Source organism: Oreochromis niloticus, linkage group LG14 (assembly GCF_001858045.2).
Source record: "Oreochromis niloticus isolate F11D_XX linkage group LG14, O_niloticus_UMD_NMBU, whole genome shotgun sequence".
Lineage (NCBI taxonomy): Eukaryota > Metazoa > Chordata > Actinopteri > Cichliformes > Cichlidae > Oreochromis > Oreochromis niloticus.
In genome coordinates, this window is record NC_031979.2 from 34,113,170 (window position 1) to 34,133,666 (window position 20,497).

The window sequence follows — 20,497 nt, forward strand, 5'->3', positions numbered from 1 at the left end:
AACATAAAATAAAAAGGTAATTATCTGTAATGTTTTAAATTCATATTTCTGGGGACATTTTTATTTATTTACTTAAAAGACGAAAAGTCAGATTAAACTGCTTTTATCCTGGTGACCAGTGGAATTAAAAGTCTTTTAGGTTAAATAGTGTTTCAAAATAACTTCACTGCAGAGTCTTTGTCATTTGTATAAATTAAGGTGACTATATAGAAACATTTTTAATCTTTATTTTTTTGATATTGTATTAAAATCTACATTTAATTTAGTTCAAAATTTACATCACAATCGCATAAGTCTTCCAAATCATATTAAGTGGCCGAGAAGCATTGTTGAATATTACTTTGAAAGCACGCAGAGGAAGTGCAGTTTGTCCCACAGGGTGCACTTGATGGTGACAGTAAGGCTGGAGCGGGAATAGCCGGAGAGCCGAGGCAGGTAAAAGTGTGTATGTGTGTGTGTGTGCGTGTTGTATGATGAGACAGAAGGGGGTAACGGCGTGAAGAAGAGAGGGAGAGAGGTGAAAGGAGGACAAAGGAGACGAGTGAGAGTTGGAAAAACAGAAGAGATAACAAAAGGAGGAAAGGATGTCGGAGCGGATAGCTTCGTGTGGGAGCCTGTATGACAGCACCAACCTGCTGCTACAGTACTGCAACAACGGTGAGCTGCTTCTCATTCCTCTCCATCAGACACAACGGGGGGGAAATAAAAAACACCGCCGTCCAGACAGCTGCACAGCTCTCTTATTTCATTCAGCAAAATCGAGAAAACAAACAAACATGGTTTTGCATTCTTCTGGAGGACGTTTTAAAATATATTTCAAAAACATCAGAAGAGAATATTTAATGTCTTCTGATTTTGCTTACGTGGTTTGTGTCTGTGTAATGAGCTTCATATGATGTCCATACTTGTTAAAAACTCTTTTACGTATTGCATCGAAAACTGGATAAATATTATTAACACTGTTGTCAACGTACAATTTTTTTAGTTGCTACAATAAAAACAGATGAACACATTTCAAGTGAACTGCGTTTGAAGTTTTCTATCAATTTAATCTGTTTATTTATTACAATTTAGATATGACTTATATTTATTTTCACAGTTCCCAGCTGTTCCCATTATTTTAAAACTGATTTTGACACTTTCAGGGTCTCTCTCTGACAGCGTTGTGTTTTTAATAGTTAGAGAGTAAAATTTATTGCGTTATCACTAAGTCATTTACATGAGTGAAGAACCACATTTCAGTGCCACAAACCACTGTTGGAAATACAATTGACCTGTTGCCTTTAGCACTAAAGTGGTGGAGGGATTGTGGTTGCCATCATGAATAGGAACTTTGTCTTGTTCGCAATATCAGCAGCTTATTTTTTTACACTGATGGCCATTTGACAGTTTCCTTCTCTTTTCCCCCCCTGCTGCCTCGTCTGCCTGTGCCGGTCACATCCTGGTTAACAAATTTGATGCAAATGCCCGCCTGATGCTGCTAAAATAGATCATATCTGTGGTCACGCTGGAGGATTGTGACAGGTGTACGAGGTGGTGATGAGTTTCTACGGCTGTTTTAGACAAAGTGTCTCTGTGGATAGATTCATGTGGAGATGCGAATACCATCAGTGGAGCAGTTTAAGGCGTTTGAACTGTTGTTATCTTGGGGAAGTATCTGTGGATTGCACTAACCCTGCAGTCGACTAAACTTCACAGACAGCCATATTGAGAAGCAGGTGGGGAGACAGCGAGGGGTCGTGAGAGCCTGATCAGAGCTGTGATGTTTGTTATCCAAGAAGGAGCATGTGCCAATCAAAGCATTTGGTGGAGGTGGTGGTCCAAAGCCTCCTGCAGCTTCGTGGATCATAACGATTTCAGTTAAACTGTAAGACAAATGCACAGCCTCGGCTCGTTGATCTTCACAGTAGCTGAGCTCAGGTGATAGAATAAGGTCAAATTAAAACAAAAAGAGGAAAATATTGCTTGTAGGTTACAGTGGAAGCTTGTTGAGTGACAGCTGGTCCTGCAGCTGAGGGTCAACTGCTTTATTTGGACCACTTTGGATGCATAGTGGCTGGCTTTTTGGCTTCTTTACTTTAAATGTTAAAATAAAAATGGCACTTTGATTTAAATCAGCTGTTAATAATATAAATAAATTGCTTTTTTATATTTAGGTTATTGCCATCTGATAAAACTGACATGTTTCATTTTTGACTATTTATTTGAAGGACATTTAAGATAGAGTATACTGGTATACTGGTACAAGTGGGTTCTTTAATGAGGTGTTTGTTGCTGTAAAAAAGGAGAACTGGGGCTACATTTGTAGACTTTTTTAAGAATAGAGTTTGAGGTTAACTTAGCATGTTAACATAAGTGTCAAACAAATAAACCTTTGTGAAGGTCCTCACAAATGGAGAAAAACACGACAATCTGTGTTATCTGTGTTTTCTGATGCTGCGTCGAACCACTCAAGGGTCAAAGTTCCCATCTCTGTATGAGCCCTTCCCATACTGTCACTGTGTGCCATGAAGGCTGTAGCTTCTCATTTAAGTAAACACAGGATGATTTCTTACATTACGGTTGCTGTATTATTTTCAGACTGTATTTTTTACCTGCAATTCACCACAGCATTTTCATGCAAGAACATGCCGTGGGGTTGTTTTTTTTAGCTGGTGTGAATTGTGACTTTGAGTGGGGGACTCTACTACTAAAATTATTGAAAGCAAAAACAGAAATAATTTGCACCCTTCTTGGTCAACAGGGTGAAGCACAGTATTTAATCTGTGTCTGGATACTACAGTCAGACAATAAACAGTGTTTAGTTCCAAACTAGGTGCTGAAAATATGCCCGTGTGAAGTGTGAATCAGTCATAAGAATAACATGAAGGTGTCTTATTGCAGGTAGCAGGCTGCAGGTAGACAAAAATGAGCTAAGTAGAGAACAGAGTGTGTTATAATTCTGTTAGTAGACTCTGTTAGCAAAAGGAAGCTCAAGAGAGTTTAACTTAGCCAAAATGTGTCATCTTTCACGTGTCTATTGAAGCACCCTGTTTCGCTCCCTTTCCTTTGACCTGTCTGTCAATCTTCTTGTATCTGCCATCTGTCCTCTCGCTGCTGTAACCAGAGATCCTCCATCTTGATCCGATCTGTTGTCCTGTCCTGGTCAACGCTTGAGCCAAATGCAGTTTGGATTCTCCAGTGTTTAAAAATTTTTCAAGTCAAATTAAACACATAGTCTGTTTGAACATGTTGAACGTCTGGCTCCAAAGCTGGATGTTGTATTTGTATAATGAGTTAGTTTAGCATTTCCAGTACTGACAGGTTTTATAGCTTTTATCTAAATGATGCTGTTGAGGTAAATACAACACATCAGGCTACTTTATATATTCTTTCTCAGTCCTCAGAGCTTTAACTCTGTTGCTCATTTTAGAATTGCACAGTTGTCCTTTGAATCGAATATACTTGTTCATATTGTGATAACTTTAGCAAAGAGACATATGAGGACACACTGTGCAGGCATTAAGAGATTCTCAGTGATTAAAGTCTGCACACAGACGTCATTAATGGCCTCACAATAAATTTCAGTGTGCCTCACTTCTCTCCGTCCTGTTGTTTTATAGTCGGCAGGAGGTTTACGCTACTAACTAGCAATTTAGTTTGTATTGTTATTTGGGTTCTGGCTTTTAAGTATAGTTTGCATTTCATATGAAATTTTATTTGGTCATCAGTGGGGCATGAAGATTTTTAACTAAATCTCACATCTCACAATTTTATCTGAAGAAACAAGACTCTAAATGGGCCATTTCCCTTTGCACATCCATATTTTATGATTCATCTTTGTTGCAGTGGTGTATTTAACAACATGCACCTGTTATCTCTGCGAAAGTATGCACATGAGCGCATGAATCCATACTGACATGTGGATCACGTTTACAGTGCAAAGCGATGCTGTGCAACCTGCAGAGTACCACTTTACCAGTGCAGAGTGCAGTCTGTTCCTCCAGCTGAAGACTGAAATGACTAGCGGCTGAAGCAGTGTTGGAGCGCTACAGCGACGAACCCGTCAATCATGGCATACTGTATGCTGCACAGCTGCCATTTGCAAACTCTGTTTAGTGGCAATGAAAAGAAAAAAGCGTCATGCACCAGTCTGCTGAAAAATTTCTATCTTCATGGTACGCTGAGGTTTCAATTCAGATGGCAAATGTTTAAAATGTAAGATTTACTGTATTATTTATTTAAATGTTGGTATAGGGTGAGGAAAACACTTCACAAACACATATTTTATGTTGTGAAATGAGGTTTCTTCTTGTTGAAGGTTCTTCCTCCCAGTTTTCACCAGGTGCTGCTCATTGGGGATCATGCAATGAGTGGAGTTCTCTATAATATTGTGGGGTCTTGGCATTATAATTTATCGTCCCTCAAGCAGGCTGAAACAGCATACAGTGCAGCACAGAAGATTAAGCTGTGTCACACTTTAGCTACATAGACTGGAAATCGATCTGTTATCATTGGTTTTGGCCTTTTCCTGTCTGTAGAATATCACACACTCATCTTTTAAAACACCAAAATCGGCCATACTGCTGTTACCAGTTTGACACATTTCCAGATGAGTGCGTGTAGATCTTGAATGAGAATATACTGCACGGTAACTGGACAGTTTTTAAATTTTTACCTGCAAGGAAACGGACTACAGTGGTGGCATTTATTCTCATGTGGTGCGTAACCTTTATGTGGGTGTGTGAGTGCATGTCATTGATCCTGGACGTCGCAGCATCTCTTCCTGGTGGTGCCTGGCTGTGCTGATGCTGATGCTGGTGCAGTGTGTTTGTGTGGCCCTAAGCCAGGCTCCACCCTTCTGCCTCGGCTTTCTCTCTGCCTGTAGCTAATGAGACAGGAGGAGGGATGTAAGGGAAGGAGTAGAAAAAGAGGAGCGAGAGAGAGGAGGAGGAGGGGATGGGAGGAGGAAGAGGGAGTGGTCTAGGAAGGAGGAAGTGGAGGTGGAGGAAGGAGTGGGTCAGCAAAAGAGGATGGCAGATGATTTTTTTTTCTGTGTGTGTGTGTATGAGATAGAGAGAGAGAGAGAGAGAGAGAGAGAGCGAGAGGGTGAGCAAGCACCGGTCACAGATGGGAAGGGGAGGGAGTGGGAGTCCAGGAAGTCTCTAAGGAGGAAGAGTGAGGGCAAGTGGACAAACTGACTGACTGCTCTGTGGATTGAGTGACTGGTTGATTGACAGGAGGAGTGACCAGGCACTCAGCGTGGCACAATGGCAGGTAGGCATGTCGAGCTCCACCTTCATCATCACTTCACTGCAGCATGAATATTCCAGCAGCCAACAATCTTCTTATTGTCCTGTGGCGACCTCCCTACCTCTTTGACAGGATCACACTTACGCATCCCTCTGGATTTCATCATCCACATTTTTCTTCCACCTGTTTTTCTTTTTACTCCATTCCCTCTGATTTCTTTTTTTGTTACTTTCTCTTTTCCATCCATCCTTTTCTTTTGTTTACCACCCTTTTCCATCTGTCGGCATGTTTCTGTTCCCTGATAGCAGCCATGTCTGTATTATCCTCACATCAGCTTTGCCTAAAGTACAGTGCTGTGCTGGGATGGAGATGGAAGTTAGCTCGTATTGTGTGTGTAATGCTTACTGAATGTCAAATAGATGTGGGCTTAGGTTTATATGACAGCAAGAGAATACCACTGAGGTCTAACAACTGTGTGTATGTGTGTGTGTGTGTGTGTGTGATGATTCAAGGGCAAATTGAAAAGTAGCTGGCGCTGCAGCGCTCTTTAAACAGGTGTCCTGTCAGTAGATGAGATAAAATCAGCAGAGGTGAACTCTGCTGATCTCTCTTTGTTTACTGTTTCCTGTGCCACCATATGCTTCCTTGATTACTTTGTCTCTTAAGTAACATTTAACAAGTCTAGTGCAAACTCTGCAACTCATCAGGCAGCAACACAAACACACATCAAGGGAATAAAGTTAGATTTGTACACATCATATAGGTGTACAGTATCGACTGTTACAAATGTGTGTTCTCATATTAAACGTGGGCAAAGTTTCAAATAAAATCAGTGTACAGTAGGAGCAGAGGCTGTCTTGTTTGCGAGGCGCAATCAGTCAGAAAAAGTTGGGTTAAAGCAGTGGTTTCAGACAAAGCTTAAACTGAAGGTTTACACTGTATGGGATAAATGTGGATTATTTAAGTGGCCAATCATGCAAAGTTACAAGTATAATAGCTGGAAACAAGTATAATATGTCTCCTTTTATGACCATATGACCAAAACCAGTAGATTTTGTTTTTCATCACAATATTCAGCATGTTGGTACCTTGGTTACCACTGTTCCTTAGAGCCAGAAGGTCCTGGGTTCAAATCTAGTTGACCTGTCCAGGGTGTACCCTGCCTCTCCTGTGACCGCTGGGAAGGCTCCAGCCAGAACTGGGTAAACTGGGGAAGAAAATGGATAGATGGTCACAAAGCTGATGTTAGCAGCTTTGTGACCAGTGTTATCAGCACTGCACACAGTACAATTATGAAAACAACAAATAAACCTACAGCTGTTTGTGTCTTTTAATATTAAATGCTTTTTACAAGTTTCGTATAAACACTTAGCAAAACATCTTTTACGAGATGCTCGCATGAATGGCTGCCGGCATGTCAACATAATAAGGTTAGCACATTAGCATCAGATTACACGACTGAAGCTCAGCTAAATCGGTTGCCAGTTGATAAAGCTCTGACGTGAAGAGGCTTGTGTGAGCTGTGCTAAAATAGCCCCTGTAAAGGAGATGAAATCCTCTGATTTAGGGACCTGAATTTAAGTTACAAATATTACATACCCTTAAATTGATCCAAAATCAAACTAGGAAAGTGTTTTACATTCTAAGGACTTCATGTTGTAGCTGTCTAGTGAGTATTGGATGATTGCAGACAAAGCCCTGTTAAGGCAAAACTGTTCATTCTAGGTTCTTTCATTTTGCAGCTGTCTCTCCTGCCTTCCACCTCATTCTGTTTGTCTCCTCAATTAAGTGTACTCAGTAGTCGCAGTAGTTTAGATAAACGTGATTACTGCAGTAGTCAGATAAAAATGAATCATTCTTCTCCCACCTCTTCATCCTTTCTCGGTTAGTTCAACTCGTGATCTCCTCCCACCTACATTCTGGCTTCTCCCTCTTCAGCTGACAACTATTCCTAGTTGTGTGTCTCCATTTTCAGCTTGTTTTAATTAATTGTAATCATTCCTTTAAAAAAAAAAAAACAACAAACAAAAAACCCATTATTTGGGGGAAAAGTCAGCAAACATTGTAAACAGTTTCTATCAGGGCTGACTGGCGACTCTGTACATGCAGTAATTATGTCCTGGTGACACTGAAGTTACATTTAATTTATACAATGTGTCAATATAACTGCATTTTAAGCCAGCTGGAGAGTTTCTTGCTTCTTTCTTGTAGATGGACTTTTGTAAGTATCATGAGTTATAGTAACTGTGATGGTTCTTTTACTTTGCCTTTTTATTTTTGAGTTGTCAGAACCAACGTTTAGGTCATCATGATGACTAGCTGTGTTAAACAGGGACACCCAAACTGCTTTTTCATTGAACAAGAGAAACAATGATAGAGGCCCGAGACAATCTTACCTTAGATGCTGGTCTGTGTAGGCCAACTCTGCCATGCAAATCTCCCCTGAACTTCGTGTTTGTATGTAAATCTGAAGCTTAATTTCCTCATGGCTTCTTCCTGTGTCATTTGACTATGAAATATAATACAGTAAGGGTAACAGTACTGCCTGTGTCTCAGTTTACAATGCTGGGCATCGTGTTGCCTTGTGCCGAAGCAGTGTAAAGTATAAAATCCCTTTTTGAAGAGTGGCGCTCTTTTACTGCAAGTTTATAAATAAACATTTTTGCACAAATGCTGCGATCACATGATGACTTAAAAATAACACGGCTCAGGGAGGAAGTTTGTGGTAGATCATCTCATTTTTTTCCATTTATGATATTTCTGGGTTATATGAACATGTCATGGTCTTTTTTCTTTCAAACACATATACATCTTTATTGCAGCCTGGCTGTTTTTGTTGTTGTTTTATGGTGATATTTGAATTATTTGTAAATAAATGATAGCTTCATCTGTCTTTTCCACACCACTACCACTGTGTAAAGTTGGAGCAATACCTGATGTTTACAAATATTGCTTGTTTTGTTTGTGATTGTTAGATATCTCACTGTTTGTTCCAGTGAAGTAGAAATTCTTTATTATACCATTTAACATTCATTTAAACCCTTTTCAGTCTTTCAGCAACCAGTTAATGAAACTAGATCTCAAAGATAAGAGCTCTACAATAAATTGATGCAAGAGATAATTATCATCTTACACTCACACATTACTTTGTTGGGTACACCTCATCATGCAAACTTCTATTCAGCCTGTCCATTTGACAGGCTGATTAGAAGCAGGACCTCCTTTTTTTCCATACTTATAAGATTTTGAAAGCATTAACTTATGAATGGAAATATGTATTTTTGATCTGGAGATAGGGTTAGGGCTGTGAGATCAGAATTCAGACCTCATGAACAGTTGTGATGATGTGTCCAACTGAAAACTTGTCTTTCACTTTATCAGGCTGTAATCTGATAATGTGGGTCACAGATTTAAATAATCCACACCGGGCAGTTTGCCTTTGATAAGCTCTCGAGCCCACGATGATGTCATCACGGTGGGTGGAAAGATGGTGTGTGATTAGGCTGAAAAGAGTTGGAGAGGACCGGAGGTAGTCAACTTGGTGGATGTGTGTGGGTTGAGGTCAACAGGAGCTCATATGAATTCCTGTACGTGTATTTATTAGCAAAAAGTATTGCTTTAAAAAATGCACGTTTTTACTAATACATACATTTACTGAAATACTCATTTTGAAATGTCATGTTTCACACTGAACCAGTCAGTCACTATACCAGGCTGTTTGTACTGTAAATGATTTGGGAAACAAAAGCGTTACACAGCATATCCAAACCAAAAAGTCTGAGTAACAAATTTACACTCATGTTGAATTCATGTTTTAATCGCTCACATCCGTTTTTGTTTCAACCAGCAGTCGTTTTCTTGCATTCTGATTACTGCCCTCTGCAGTTGTCAGCAGTGGTTGCATAAACAAAACAGGCACAAATGCTGCAAACAAATGCACAGACTGCACAAACATGTCGGGACTGCCAATCAAAAGATTTTTCCACACAGCAAGCTGTGGTTGATAAAAATCCTCAGGGTACCTTTAAGTTTAAAGGATAGTCTCCAAGAGCGCTGTTAAGTCACTGTCTTACAGTAATGCATTAATAAAGTCTGTGCCTGTGGTGGCATTTCTGGAAAAATAAATGCAGTTTAATTTACTGTCCTCATGCTGCAGCTCCACAGTAAAAGCATTTAACTAGCTCGATGCAAGTTGGCATCCAGCGTTGTGGTCACAGATAATGTAATATGTTTATCTGCGCTGAGAACTTGCCAATATTATTCGTGGAAAAATTGCATCTACGAAGAGAAAACAGGGAGCTAGTTTGTTTTTCTGTTTCCAGATTTCTCTGACCTGCAGTTTGAAACCCCATTTTCTAAATGTTCTCATATATTAGAACTTAAATATTCATAATTTCCTCTTTAATACACAAAAACATAATAAAAAAGCTTTGTTTCTCTGTCTTATCCCTCACTGTTCTTTTTTCCTACCCGTCTTCGTGTCCTTGGTTTGGTTTTCCTTCCTGCCTTTATTCTTCTTCTGTCATTTACACTCATTCTCAGTCTGAATTATTAAAAATGGTCACAATACCTTTAAGCTCTCGTCCCCACCTAGAAATTTAACACCACTGATTTACAAAGCAGCAGCCACAGCAACGGATATCCATAACACTGAAACAGATGCTTGCTTTTAAAAAATAACCCCAAGAGTTCCCGTAGCTGCGGTCAGAAGTTTACATACGCTTATCATGGGTATGAATGTCATGGTAATCCTGGGCTTTAATGATTTCTTTGAACTCTTCTTTTTCCGGAGTGGAACAATTGTACAGCACACATCTTTAATGAATTTGAAAAAGAAGAATTAGGTGCACATGTTTGGATTTATTTTGGATTTTCTCTTATCCACACGGGATCAAAAGTCCACCTCCAGGCTCTATACGTGCACTCACTAATGAGTAGTGCTGCATAATTGACTACAGTTGGTAGTTTCTCTTTGTCAGCATAAAAAAGATTTGTTTGACAGCACTCACTGAATTGACTAATACTCTGAAAGCTGGGAAAGCCCCCCTCCGTAAGCCTGGTACTGCCCGAGGTGTCTACCTGTTAAAAGGGATTTTTTTTTTCCTTTTGTCTCCAAGGGCTTGTTCAAATTGAGTCATTTGATTGTTGGAGTTTCTCTTTATTATTATAGGGTCTTTACCTTACAATGTACAGTGCGTTGAGACCAATGCGCTGTATAAATAAAACTGAATTGAATTGGAAATCAGTATTTTCTGAAGCTCTAAAATGAGCTTTAAATCACCATAGACTGAGAAGGTGCTGACCAAGAAAGAAGCTCCTGCTCAACTGAGTTTGTGGACTAAAAGCTGGGTCCATTCAAGAAACCAATCACTTTAAGTGAACTATAACAATTCTGCCAAGAAGATGGGTCAATTATCCAGCCAGAATTATGCCAGCAGCTTGTTGATGGCTACCAAAGGCGTTTGTTCGAGGTGCAACTTGCTAAGGGACATTTAAGCAAATATTAGTGGGTGTTTGACACTATATGTATACTTTTGAACCTGTGTGGATTAGAGAAAATCCAAAATAAATTCAAAGTTGTGCACCTCAAGTTCTAAAAACTCATTGTGATATTTGTTTGTTTGTTTGTTTGTTTTTTACATTTTTAGGTTTTTTATTCTGTAAGTTTTTTATTAAGTTTTTATTTCTCACATATGCAGCTGCATGTGGCTCCTTTATCTTTCTGGTTTAACTCTTGAAATCTACATAATGAGCCCCTAGAATTCATTAAAACTAAAATGTTAAACACTTAAACTCTCCAGATGACACGGTGTCGGCGAGCAGTAACATGGACATGGAGGACCGGGTGTCTCACCTGGAGCAGAGGCTGCAGTTGCAAGAGGACGAGATCCAGCTGCTTAAGGCGGCTCTGGCTGATGCCCTGCGCCGGCTCGGCTATTGTGAGGAGCAGAGCCAAGGGAAGCAACCAGGAGGCGTTCATGCTGGGAGGAGATCTCTGGCCACTACAGCTGCAGCACCTACGAAGGGTAAGAGAGCAGCTGGAGAAAGGAGAGTCAAAGTTTTGATCTTTTTCCGAGCAAATCAGATTTCTCATTAGTCACATAACATCAGTGCTTCTGTAAAGCTGAAACATGTTGCTGCTGTTCATATTCCAAGATAAATGTCATCGCTCTCCAATCAAGTGGTTTCAGATCCCAAAAACTACATCTGTTAACTTTTACTATGTTGGTATTTGAAAATGATATAAATACTTTAGCAGTGGCAGTATTAAGTCAGTTTAAACTATTAACACAAAACACATGCTGATATAAAATCATACTTTCTTTTAATTTACTTTTGTCACAAGTCAAAATGGCCAGCCACTGCTAAAAATGAAAGCTGTGTGTTGCCAGTTGAACAAGCTGAGCATGCAAATCACATTTGCTTAAATGTCAAATATAGAAATTTCTGTTTCCCTTGATGACATTGATCTGGAAGTGGTAAATTAAAGTTTAACTGGGGTCTGGAACTGGGAAGCTGTACACACTTTGTGCTCATGGCATTTTCTTTTCTTTCAGTGCGACAGCTCCTGCAGGCTCTTCCCTCCCGACCTCTGAGTAATGGCTACATTCAACAGAAACGTCTCCTTTCTTCGCCTTCATCTCCAAAGAAAGAGGTGCTACAGTCTATAAAGAGGTAGGATTAAGAATGGAAAATCCTGCCAACAAAGATGCTGAACACAACGAAACAAGACTCTTCATGTTTTCAGTTTGCAAAGATGTCCTTTTTTTAATTCCCCTATCCACGTTAATAAAAATGGAACTGAAATTTGATCTGTTATCTAAGAGAAAGTTATAGTTAATTAATTTTAAATGATTGGTGGAAAATAGCATCATCAAGTAGATTTTACTTTCTCGTTTGATACTATAAGTTTAATTGGTTACTTACTTAGCAATCAACTGTTGTTTTTAACCCAATTGTAACTCCATGTAAAAAAGGGTAATGTTACAGTTTGTTCATCAAAACATCAAGAGTTCTCCCCCCCGTTCCCTTCTTCAGAAAGAGTATGTCCACAGAGCGTCTCACCCTTGTGAGGAGAGAGATGGGGGCGGAGAGTCGGAGTCGAACAACATCCTCCAGCAGCTCCTCTGGTGGCAAAAGGTAACAGCCTTTATCTGAGGGATGGTGTGAAAATATAAACTCTACTTTTTAATGCAAAATCTATGGACAGCTCTTAATGTTTGGGATTCACACTAAAGTATGAACCACAGAGTAAACCATGTTATTTGTCAGACAATGCAATTAAAGTTCTCCAAAAGGCAACAACAGCACAAATATTTTAGAGCGAGTCAAAGTGGTGAAGGTGAAATCCAGCAGAGAGCCAAAAGCCTTCCTGCTTCCCACAGGTTTATCAAAAATATCCCTAATAATGCATAACTTAAAGCCTTAATGCGTACACTGGTAAGTTAAAAGAAAGGTTTTACCTCTACATTTGTCCTGTAGGGAAAATCTGCCAAAATAATGTTTGTATCAGGCTGCGCATGTTCTGCTGTAAGGCTGGGCCTCGCAGTGGAAAAACAGTCATTATAAGTCATTAGGTTTGGGCGTTACAGCATCTGTCTCAAGTGGTCATTTTTGGGATTGCAGTTTTCACCACTTCCAAGCAGGCTTCATTTTTCATCCCTGGAGATTGCTGCTCGACTGCGTTGCCATGACGACCAGTCTGAAAACTCCTTTTTTCCTAACAAGCTCGGAGCCTGTGTTTGTGTACTGTGTGGGTCAGAAGGACTGTGATGAAGTTCAGTGGGTTAGTCGTAATGAGCTGTCTTACCGCTGCACTGTCTTCTGTCTGTAAGCAGACTTAACTGGCAGTAATTGAACCAGTCTGGCAGTCTGTCCCAGTCAGATGCTGGAAAAACGGTGAAGAACAAGTCAAATAATAAGCAATCTGACCCTTTACAATGTATGCGGAGATACTCTCCATCCATTATCACCCCAGAAAAGTGTGAAAAAATGTTATTATAAAGAAAGCAGTGTCAGTGTAAATTTAAGTTTTAATATAGTATCTAGAGAAGATCATGGTATTTTAGGTATAACAGTAGGTTCAGTGTCAGATACCTGTCATGGATAAAATGAGCATGTGTGTGTGGTACACCTACAGGAAAACATAGACGTGTGTAAGTGAGGCTTCAGTTATTCAGACTGTTTATCTGATTTTTCTCACCAACTGTTAAGCTTCTACAGTCGGTACAATAGATTCCAGATGTTTGGAGTTACTCAGCTGTTTGTCTTTAAGATGCTGACTTTATAACGGACACTGAAGTAGCAGCATACCACAGCAAATGGATAAAACATGTGGGTCCCTCATATAACCGAACAAATATTGAGAAAGTTTATCATTAGCTATCATAGGCATGAGATCGCGGACACAAGCAGCAAAAATGAGCTTTCTCTGAGGGGCGGCTGGCCTCTCCCTTAGAGAAAGGGTGAGGAGTTCAGCAGTCCGGGAGGGGCTCAGAGTAGAACTGCTACTCCTCCACATTGAAAGGAGCCTGTTGAGGTGGTTTGGGCACCTGACAAGGATGCCTCCTGGGTGAGGTGTTTTGGGCATGTCCCACTGGGAGGAGGCCCCGGGCCAGGCCCAGGACTCACTGGAGAGATTATATCTCTTGGCTGGCCAAGGAATGCCTTGGCATTCCTCCGGACAGGCTGGAGGAGGCGGCCATGGAGAGGGAGGTCTGGGCTTCTCTGCTTAGGCTGCTGCCCCCGCGACCCGGCTTCTGATAAGCGAAAGAAGATGGATGGATGGATGGATGGATGGATGGATGGATGGATGGATGGATGGATTTTTCATCATACATCAGTTCAGTCTTTGGTTTTACTCTTGTTGTTTTAAATCATCCTCTCAGAGGTGTTGCCATGATGCCATCTTAAACTGGGAAAGAACAAAAATGTTGCTCTTTAATAGGATTTTTTTTTTTTTTTGAAAAGGCAATTTAAAAGAGAGAGCACAATTTTGGGGGGAATTTCAAGACACCGGTGTTTATTATTTATTTATTTACATTTAATGATGACAGTGATCACCACTGACAAAATTGCAGAAAGCGCATAAAATGGGCTACATGCAAACTACATGCAAACTACTTTAACCTTAAGTGGGCCAGACCAGTGAAACTCTGCTTCCTGTCAAGGAAGTTTTTTACACATTTAATCGCTGCGATATCTTAATATAAGAAAAAGAAGATACATTTCAGCAGTGCGTGTCAGTTTTTTTACATGATAAAGAAATGCTGCTGTGGTAAATGAAAGAAATCTGTCAGCAGAACTCTTTGGTTCAAATTGGAAGAAACTGTAAAAGTAAAGAAAAACTTTACTTCACTGACTGTCCTGAATTGGAATTTTACTACTGTGTAACCATGATTTAAAAAAACACACACAAAAAAACAAAAAACCAGTAATGTCTAAATATACATTTTCCAAAGCCATCCGGTGGATAGTGTTTGCCGGCCTGATTCTGATCCTTATCTCTACTCTACTCTACTCTACTCTACTCTACTCTACTCTACTCTACTGTCTCCTTTACTCCTTTCATTCATGTATCATGTTTCATATAACAGTTCTTGGTAAAAGGGTGGTGTGGTAGTTGTGCAGAAAGGGGCGTGCCTGTACAGTAAGGAAGTGGATTCTGATTGGATGATATGACCTGATTCTGATCCTCCCCTCTCCTGTCCTCTACTGTCTCCATTACTCCTTTCATTCTGCTGATGTATTGTTTTTCTAACAGTTCTTGGTAAAAGGGAGGCGTGGTAGTTGTGCAGAAAGGGGTGTGCCTGTACAATAAGGAAGTGCATTCTGATTGGATAATATGACCTTTCAGGCTGAGCTAAAAGTTTGCAGAGTGAAGGAGGAAGTCCGTGTGTTGGTGTGGCTTTGGACAGGAGAAGAACCGCTCTGACTGCTCACCAGTGTTGACGCTTAGTGTAACGGAAACCTTGCAGACATGAAGAGATCACCCAGGTAAATGGCTGCTTTACAATGAGTAGTTAATGATTGACTAGAATTGAGTAGAAGCAGACTTTAAGCAGTGAGGGTATATTTGGGAATCATTTGAAAGGCAAAGTCATGCTAATTAAAACCTAAGTTGTTTGCATGTCATAAAGGAAGCTGTGTAGCTTTAAACCTTGGATGGCTGGTTGGTATCTCCACTATAGAAAATGAATACACAGCTTTTATAAAGAGAGGTACTTTTATTGTTAAACCTGGTCCCTCAGTTGCTGTTTAAATGAAATGAAAATTAAATACAGTTTTTATTGTTGGGGAAATGCTTTCAGGCTCTACCATCTTAAATGTTTGGTTGTTTTCATTCCAAACAAAGTCAGCAGTCAGTGCTTAGGTCTGGCTTGAAGACATTCAGGGGAAGTGGAGCTGCTTTTTGAAACCGTTGTCACGCAAACCATTAGATGCAGTTGAGTTCTCTGTCTGCAGGGCTGTGGGTTGCTCTGGGGAGGGGCAGCCGCATGGTTAAATGAATAAAACAACAAAGCTTGACGAGTTCATCGACCATGAGCCTAATGGCAAGGGCCAGGTCTTATGAAAAAATGCTAAACTGTGTGATATGTTTTAAATGTTTGGTTCAACCAAATGGGAATAAAGTGAGTTACAAATGCTTATTTATTCAGCTAACATTCACATAACAAGTGTGCATTCAAAGTTATCAACTGCATATATTTTTAAAAAAACCCCATCTATCTGGCTTTTATAAAAATATTTTTTTTTCCTGAAGTGTATTTCTTTATTACAAACTCATTACATTATGCAAATGCTAAACCATTTTAGGCATAAGCTGCTGTTTTGGCTGCTAATGAACATTTCTGCCTGGTTATGAAACGCACACACAGACAGATGGGACTCATTGAATGTGATGTGACATCGGACCAGTCGCTCTGTACTCAGCAGATCTGTCGGCTAACTCATTATTCTGTTAAACCTGACTGATTCTGACAGCAGATGAGACAGAGCTCCTGCTTTACTGGACACCCTGAACTTCAACAAGAATATTACACATGTTCAGGTTTTACAAAGTACCCGTCATCATCTGCCTTACTTTAATTTGCTGCTGAGCTTGGTGCACTTTTATGTTCTATTTCATTTTCAAGTTTTCCAAATTCACTGATTTCCAAAACAAGTTAAAAGTAGCTAATTGAGCATCAATTCAAAATGCTCCTAAGACTTTTGTTTTGAAATCCTCTGTCGCATTATGACCAGAGATGGGAAGCTAAGGAAGCTGTGGGACTGATGTTACCATTATCAATTCTGCACAGCTTGCAGAAACATTGATAAGATTGATTGAACATCCTGCTCTACATGCAGCAAACATACTGAGCACGTGTCTGATTGGAGAGGACTATTTTGCACCACAGTGAACCAGTTTAACATTGATGTGTCTGTCTTTATTTTCATATAATAAGTCATTTCAAAGTTAGGGTATTGTACAGCGTTTTGCCTTAGAGGGTTAGCATACGCCACGGAAAAGGAAAAGATTCCTATCGTGTTCAGTCTGTCATCTCCTCCTTTTTGTGTTTGTATCACTTGGATCTAGCAAGTGTTACATGGAAAAACTGTGCCTTCAACATTTGCTTTTAGAGGTTTATAATTTTACAAGAAATCTGAAGTTGGTTAGATGAAGCTATTCTGATTCTAACGATCATTAGAAAGCATAACATTGCATTAAAAATGTAGATTTAGCTTATTTTTCTTCCTCCCTTTCCACACTCTTCCTCCCTCTTTCGCTATCTGGAAACTGTCTGATGCCTCATAAATGTCAGAGTTGATTAGTTTAGTTTAGTGTATTTTGTTTAGTCATAATGTATTTTGCGCACAAGTGAAAATATGAAGAAAGTCAACTGTGTTCATGTCTATTGTTAAAGCTGCTGCAGTACTTGAGTCCTAATTGAGCAGGAAATGGATGCATGCACTCTTGACCGCTCCCACCACTCCCACCACAGTTCAGGGGGATGAGTCCCATTACTCGGACCACAACATCTTCTGCCTCCCTGCGTGCATCACTCTAATCTCCCAGATGGATGGAACTAGTTCTTAAGATTCCCCATAAGAAAGAGAGAACGTGCCTCTTGTAAACAGCAAAAAATGCTAAGCAGACAAATGCTGTTTGTAAGTTTGAGCTGCAAGCTTAAAAATATCCGTTTATTATTTCAAACCACTCAGTTTAGGATAAAATATCCTGATTTTGTTTTATGCAAACAGTGGTTAAAGTTCAATATATTAAAAGTCGGTCCTTTTAATCTTTCTGCAGATGCACGGGTGCTCATTAGTGCCCTCTGGTTCTTACAAGAACCCTTTGTGTTTTCAGAGAGCCCACAGAAAAGGCCAACTATACGCTCGGTGCTGCATGTTAATGAGAGGCCTGTTTGTGCGTTCCCTCTGCCTGGAAACCCGGTGACTAGTGACTGCTGCTGCCGTTGAGTTGTAGAAGCAGAGTTATGTGCCCTGTCCAGCTGCCAGTTGCGCAGCCTGGACCGCCATAATTACATGTTCTGGATCAATCGTGTTCTGTTATTGGCTAGAGCCATGCCACGCCTCATCTTCCTGGCAGACCACACTTACACATGCACACAAACAGAAACACATGCACGCAGTTCAAGGAACAAACAGGGCTTTATGTGGTTGCTTTAAAGAGCCGAAACCCCTCCTGGTCGCCTCTGACTGCCCAGAGACACAACAGACGCCACACAGGCCCTCAGATGACTCGTCTGTTTGCTCTGCTGCCTTTTAATCTTCTTCAAACACACACGCAGGCTCTCATCTCGTTTTCGTGATTGTTTTCTTCTTGCATAGGTCCCTTGTTCACATTGTAACAAACCTACAAAAGAAATCTCAAATCATTGTTTCAGTTGACTCGTAAGCTTAGAGAGCCATTGACATGTCTCAATACTGTCAAGATTTTATTTAGTAAACTCCCCTTTAAACAAATATCAGGATACACACGGCACAGCCTGGGGTCTTTTCATGTTTGTCCGCCGCAGTCTTCTTTCCCACTCACTCAGTTTCTTTATGTGTTACTTTCATAATGCAGCCTTGGTAAAGCTTCTTTTTGTCAACTAGTCTGTTTTTTGAACTGACCCACCAGGTATGGAGGTTTCATGCTTTCAGGTTTTCCCTCTGTGGTGTTCTAACAATTCTTTTGAAAGCCTTCAGGGAGTTTCCTCATATTTGACATAAATGTTCAAAGAGGTAGAGATTAGAATATGTGGCAAAATGCCTCCTCACAAAGCGCATATCACCAGGAACCAAAAGATAGTTTGTGTCCAAAATCATTCACTTAATGTGGAACTACTGGCAAAATCTAAAAGGTTGACAAAGTTGAAAAAGACGCTTTCCAGGTGTTTGTTTGTTTGTTTTCCTTAACGTTGTTTATGAAGTCATTCTTCTCTACTACAGATCCATACATAACAGATCAATGCTGGCCAACTTAATAAGTACAGGAAATAAATGGCTATTATATTGAAATTATTTTCTCAAAATAATAAATAAAGTAGATAAAAATAGATAATAGTGTGCTGAACAGCACTTAAATGTGGAACTGTGTAGTGAGTACTCAGGGTTTCAGACCAGCCATGTGTGGTTGGTGATGAGTGCCTGCTTATTACGTTCTTCCCTTATGAGCCTGAACAGATATTGGATTGAAGCCTAAATCTAAACTAACTTTGCTATAGTAAGATGTTGATTCTAGTTTGAGTGGTTTATCTTTCTTAGCAGTTTGAGCCCCCATGAACCAGAGACAAATATCCTGTGTCACTGCAGTTTTCCTCATAGTACTCATCTGTATTATATGACTTGCTCTGTGGTTGTACAATAAATCTACATGACGAGGAGGAGAAGTGTGTTCCCTGCTCTTATTTGCTTACCCTCCACCCTTCCTTTGCCTGTGTTTCCATAGAAATACTCAGAAAAGTCAAGCACGTCTTTCTTGATTCTCGTGTTGCTTTGCGAGGACCAAACCTCCATTTCCCTCTTATCTTATCAAGCCTTACCTTTATTGCTGTTGCCATGGTGACATCCAGCTGTCAGCCCAGGCAGCGCTTCAACATCCTGATACCCCGACTGGTTGATAGCATCCAGACAGGTTAGGTTGAGTGCTCAGCATGCACTGAAATGCTCGGCAGGCAGTTCTGATTGGGTGACAGCAGATTCAGGGACATCTGCAGCTCTCGCTGATGTGGCAGGTTTTGATTGACCGGTCTAATCATGGATTCTGGCAGAGTGGCTGACTCGCCGGTTGTCATTTTTACTTGTAAATGCATTTAGCTTGTCTGTGTGGCATCTTTTAATTCTGACCACCGCGATGTTTCTCTGTCACACTGTTACACATCTGCCATGTGTTTAACTGATAGGCACTGACACTGTCTGCGAATACAAGTGGACTCCTGTTTGCTTTGTGTCTGCTGACTCGTCTTTACAAACCTGTTTACACAGCAGAACTAGCAAGTTGGAAAGTTTTAGGCATCAAATATAATAAGGAAATGTGTATCAACTTGCCCAGCCCGGGGCAAATACAAACTACTTTGTTGTTTCCTTTATTTGTTTCGCCAAGTTGAAGGTAAAAGAAATTCATCAAATTTTTATCAAACCAGCCGTTCAGTATCAGGTCTTCTGGTCCTCTGTGTATCCAGGCCTGTTACCTACTATTCCCAGGTGATAGTTTATGTTCATATTCTAGGAATGTAAGAAATGAGCCTTTAAATCCTAATCAAACCTTTAAAACCAGTCGCTGTCAAGTAGTCTGGTCAAACCACGGCATGAGTTTGACCAGACTACTGGTCAAAGCCGTCCATCCTATGAATGACCTACCTGCATGCATATAATCTCTACAGCACCACTATTTCTTTTCTCAGGTAAAGACGTTATTTACATTAAAGTGTGCCGTATTGCATTGTAGCTGTAATCGTATGCACCAGATCTGATCTTTCCAGTTCCTGCCTCAACTGTCAGCTGGTTGTTGACATGCCTGGGCTGATGGAAAACTCCTCAGGCCTCTACTTATAGTTCTTGCCATCAGTGGCACAGTTTCTAAAGTAATCTAAGGAGTGTAAATAATCACCTTTCTCAAAGGTCATACTGGAAATGTTGCGTGTCAGTTATGACTCATTTTGTTAAAAATATGCTTTTCACTTGCACTTTTTAGGTCTTATAGTATTTAGTATGAATGTAAAATTCAAACAGGATTTCTAAATAAATGGGCCTAAATCCTGTCTTCGGACTACACCAT

The 20,497-nt window shown here is 40.2% G+C and overlaps 1 protein-coding gene across 4 annotated transcripts in view; it reads left to right on the forward strand.

The window, feature by feature from the left end:
* The first annotated feature begins 360 nt into the window (after positions 1-360).
* Positions 361-20,497, forward strand: part of eml2 (EMAP like 2) — a 31,737-nt gene continuing 11,600 nt past the window's right edge. Inside the window, exons 1-4 of one of the 4 annotated variants that reach the window (XM_005461105.4) lie at positions 361-657; positions 11,034-11,258; positions 11,790-11,907; positions 12,271-12,372. In XM_005461105.4, the coding sequence (XP_005461162.2) occupies positions 585-657; positions 11,034-11,258; positions 11,790-11,907; positions 12,271-12,372 (518 nt within the window). In that variant the 5' untranslated portion in view covers positions 361-584. Of the gene's footprint in view, positions 658-5,108; positions 5,257-10,284; positions 10,304-11,033; positions 11,259-11,789; positions 11,908-12,270; positions 12,373-15,078; positions 15,229-20,497 lie in introns of those variants that run through there. The other 3 variants (XM_019345066.2, XM_025898143.1, XM_019345067.2) reach the window with 3 other exon arrangements.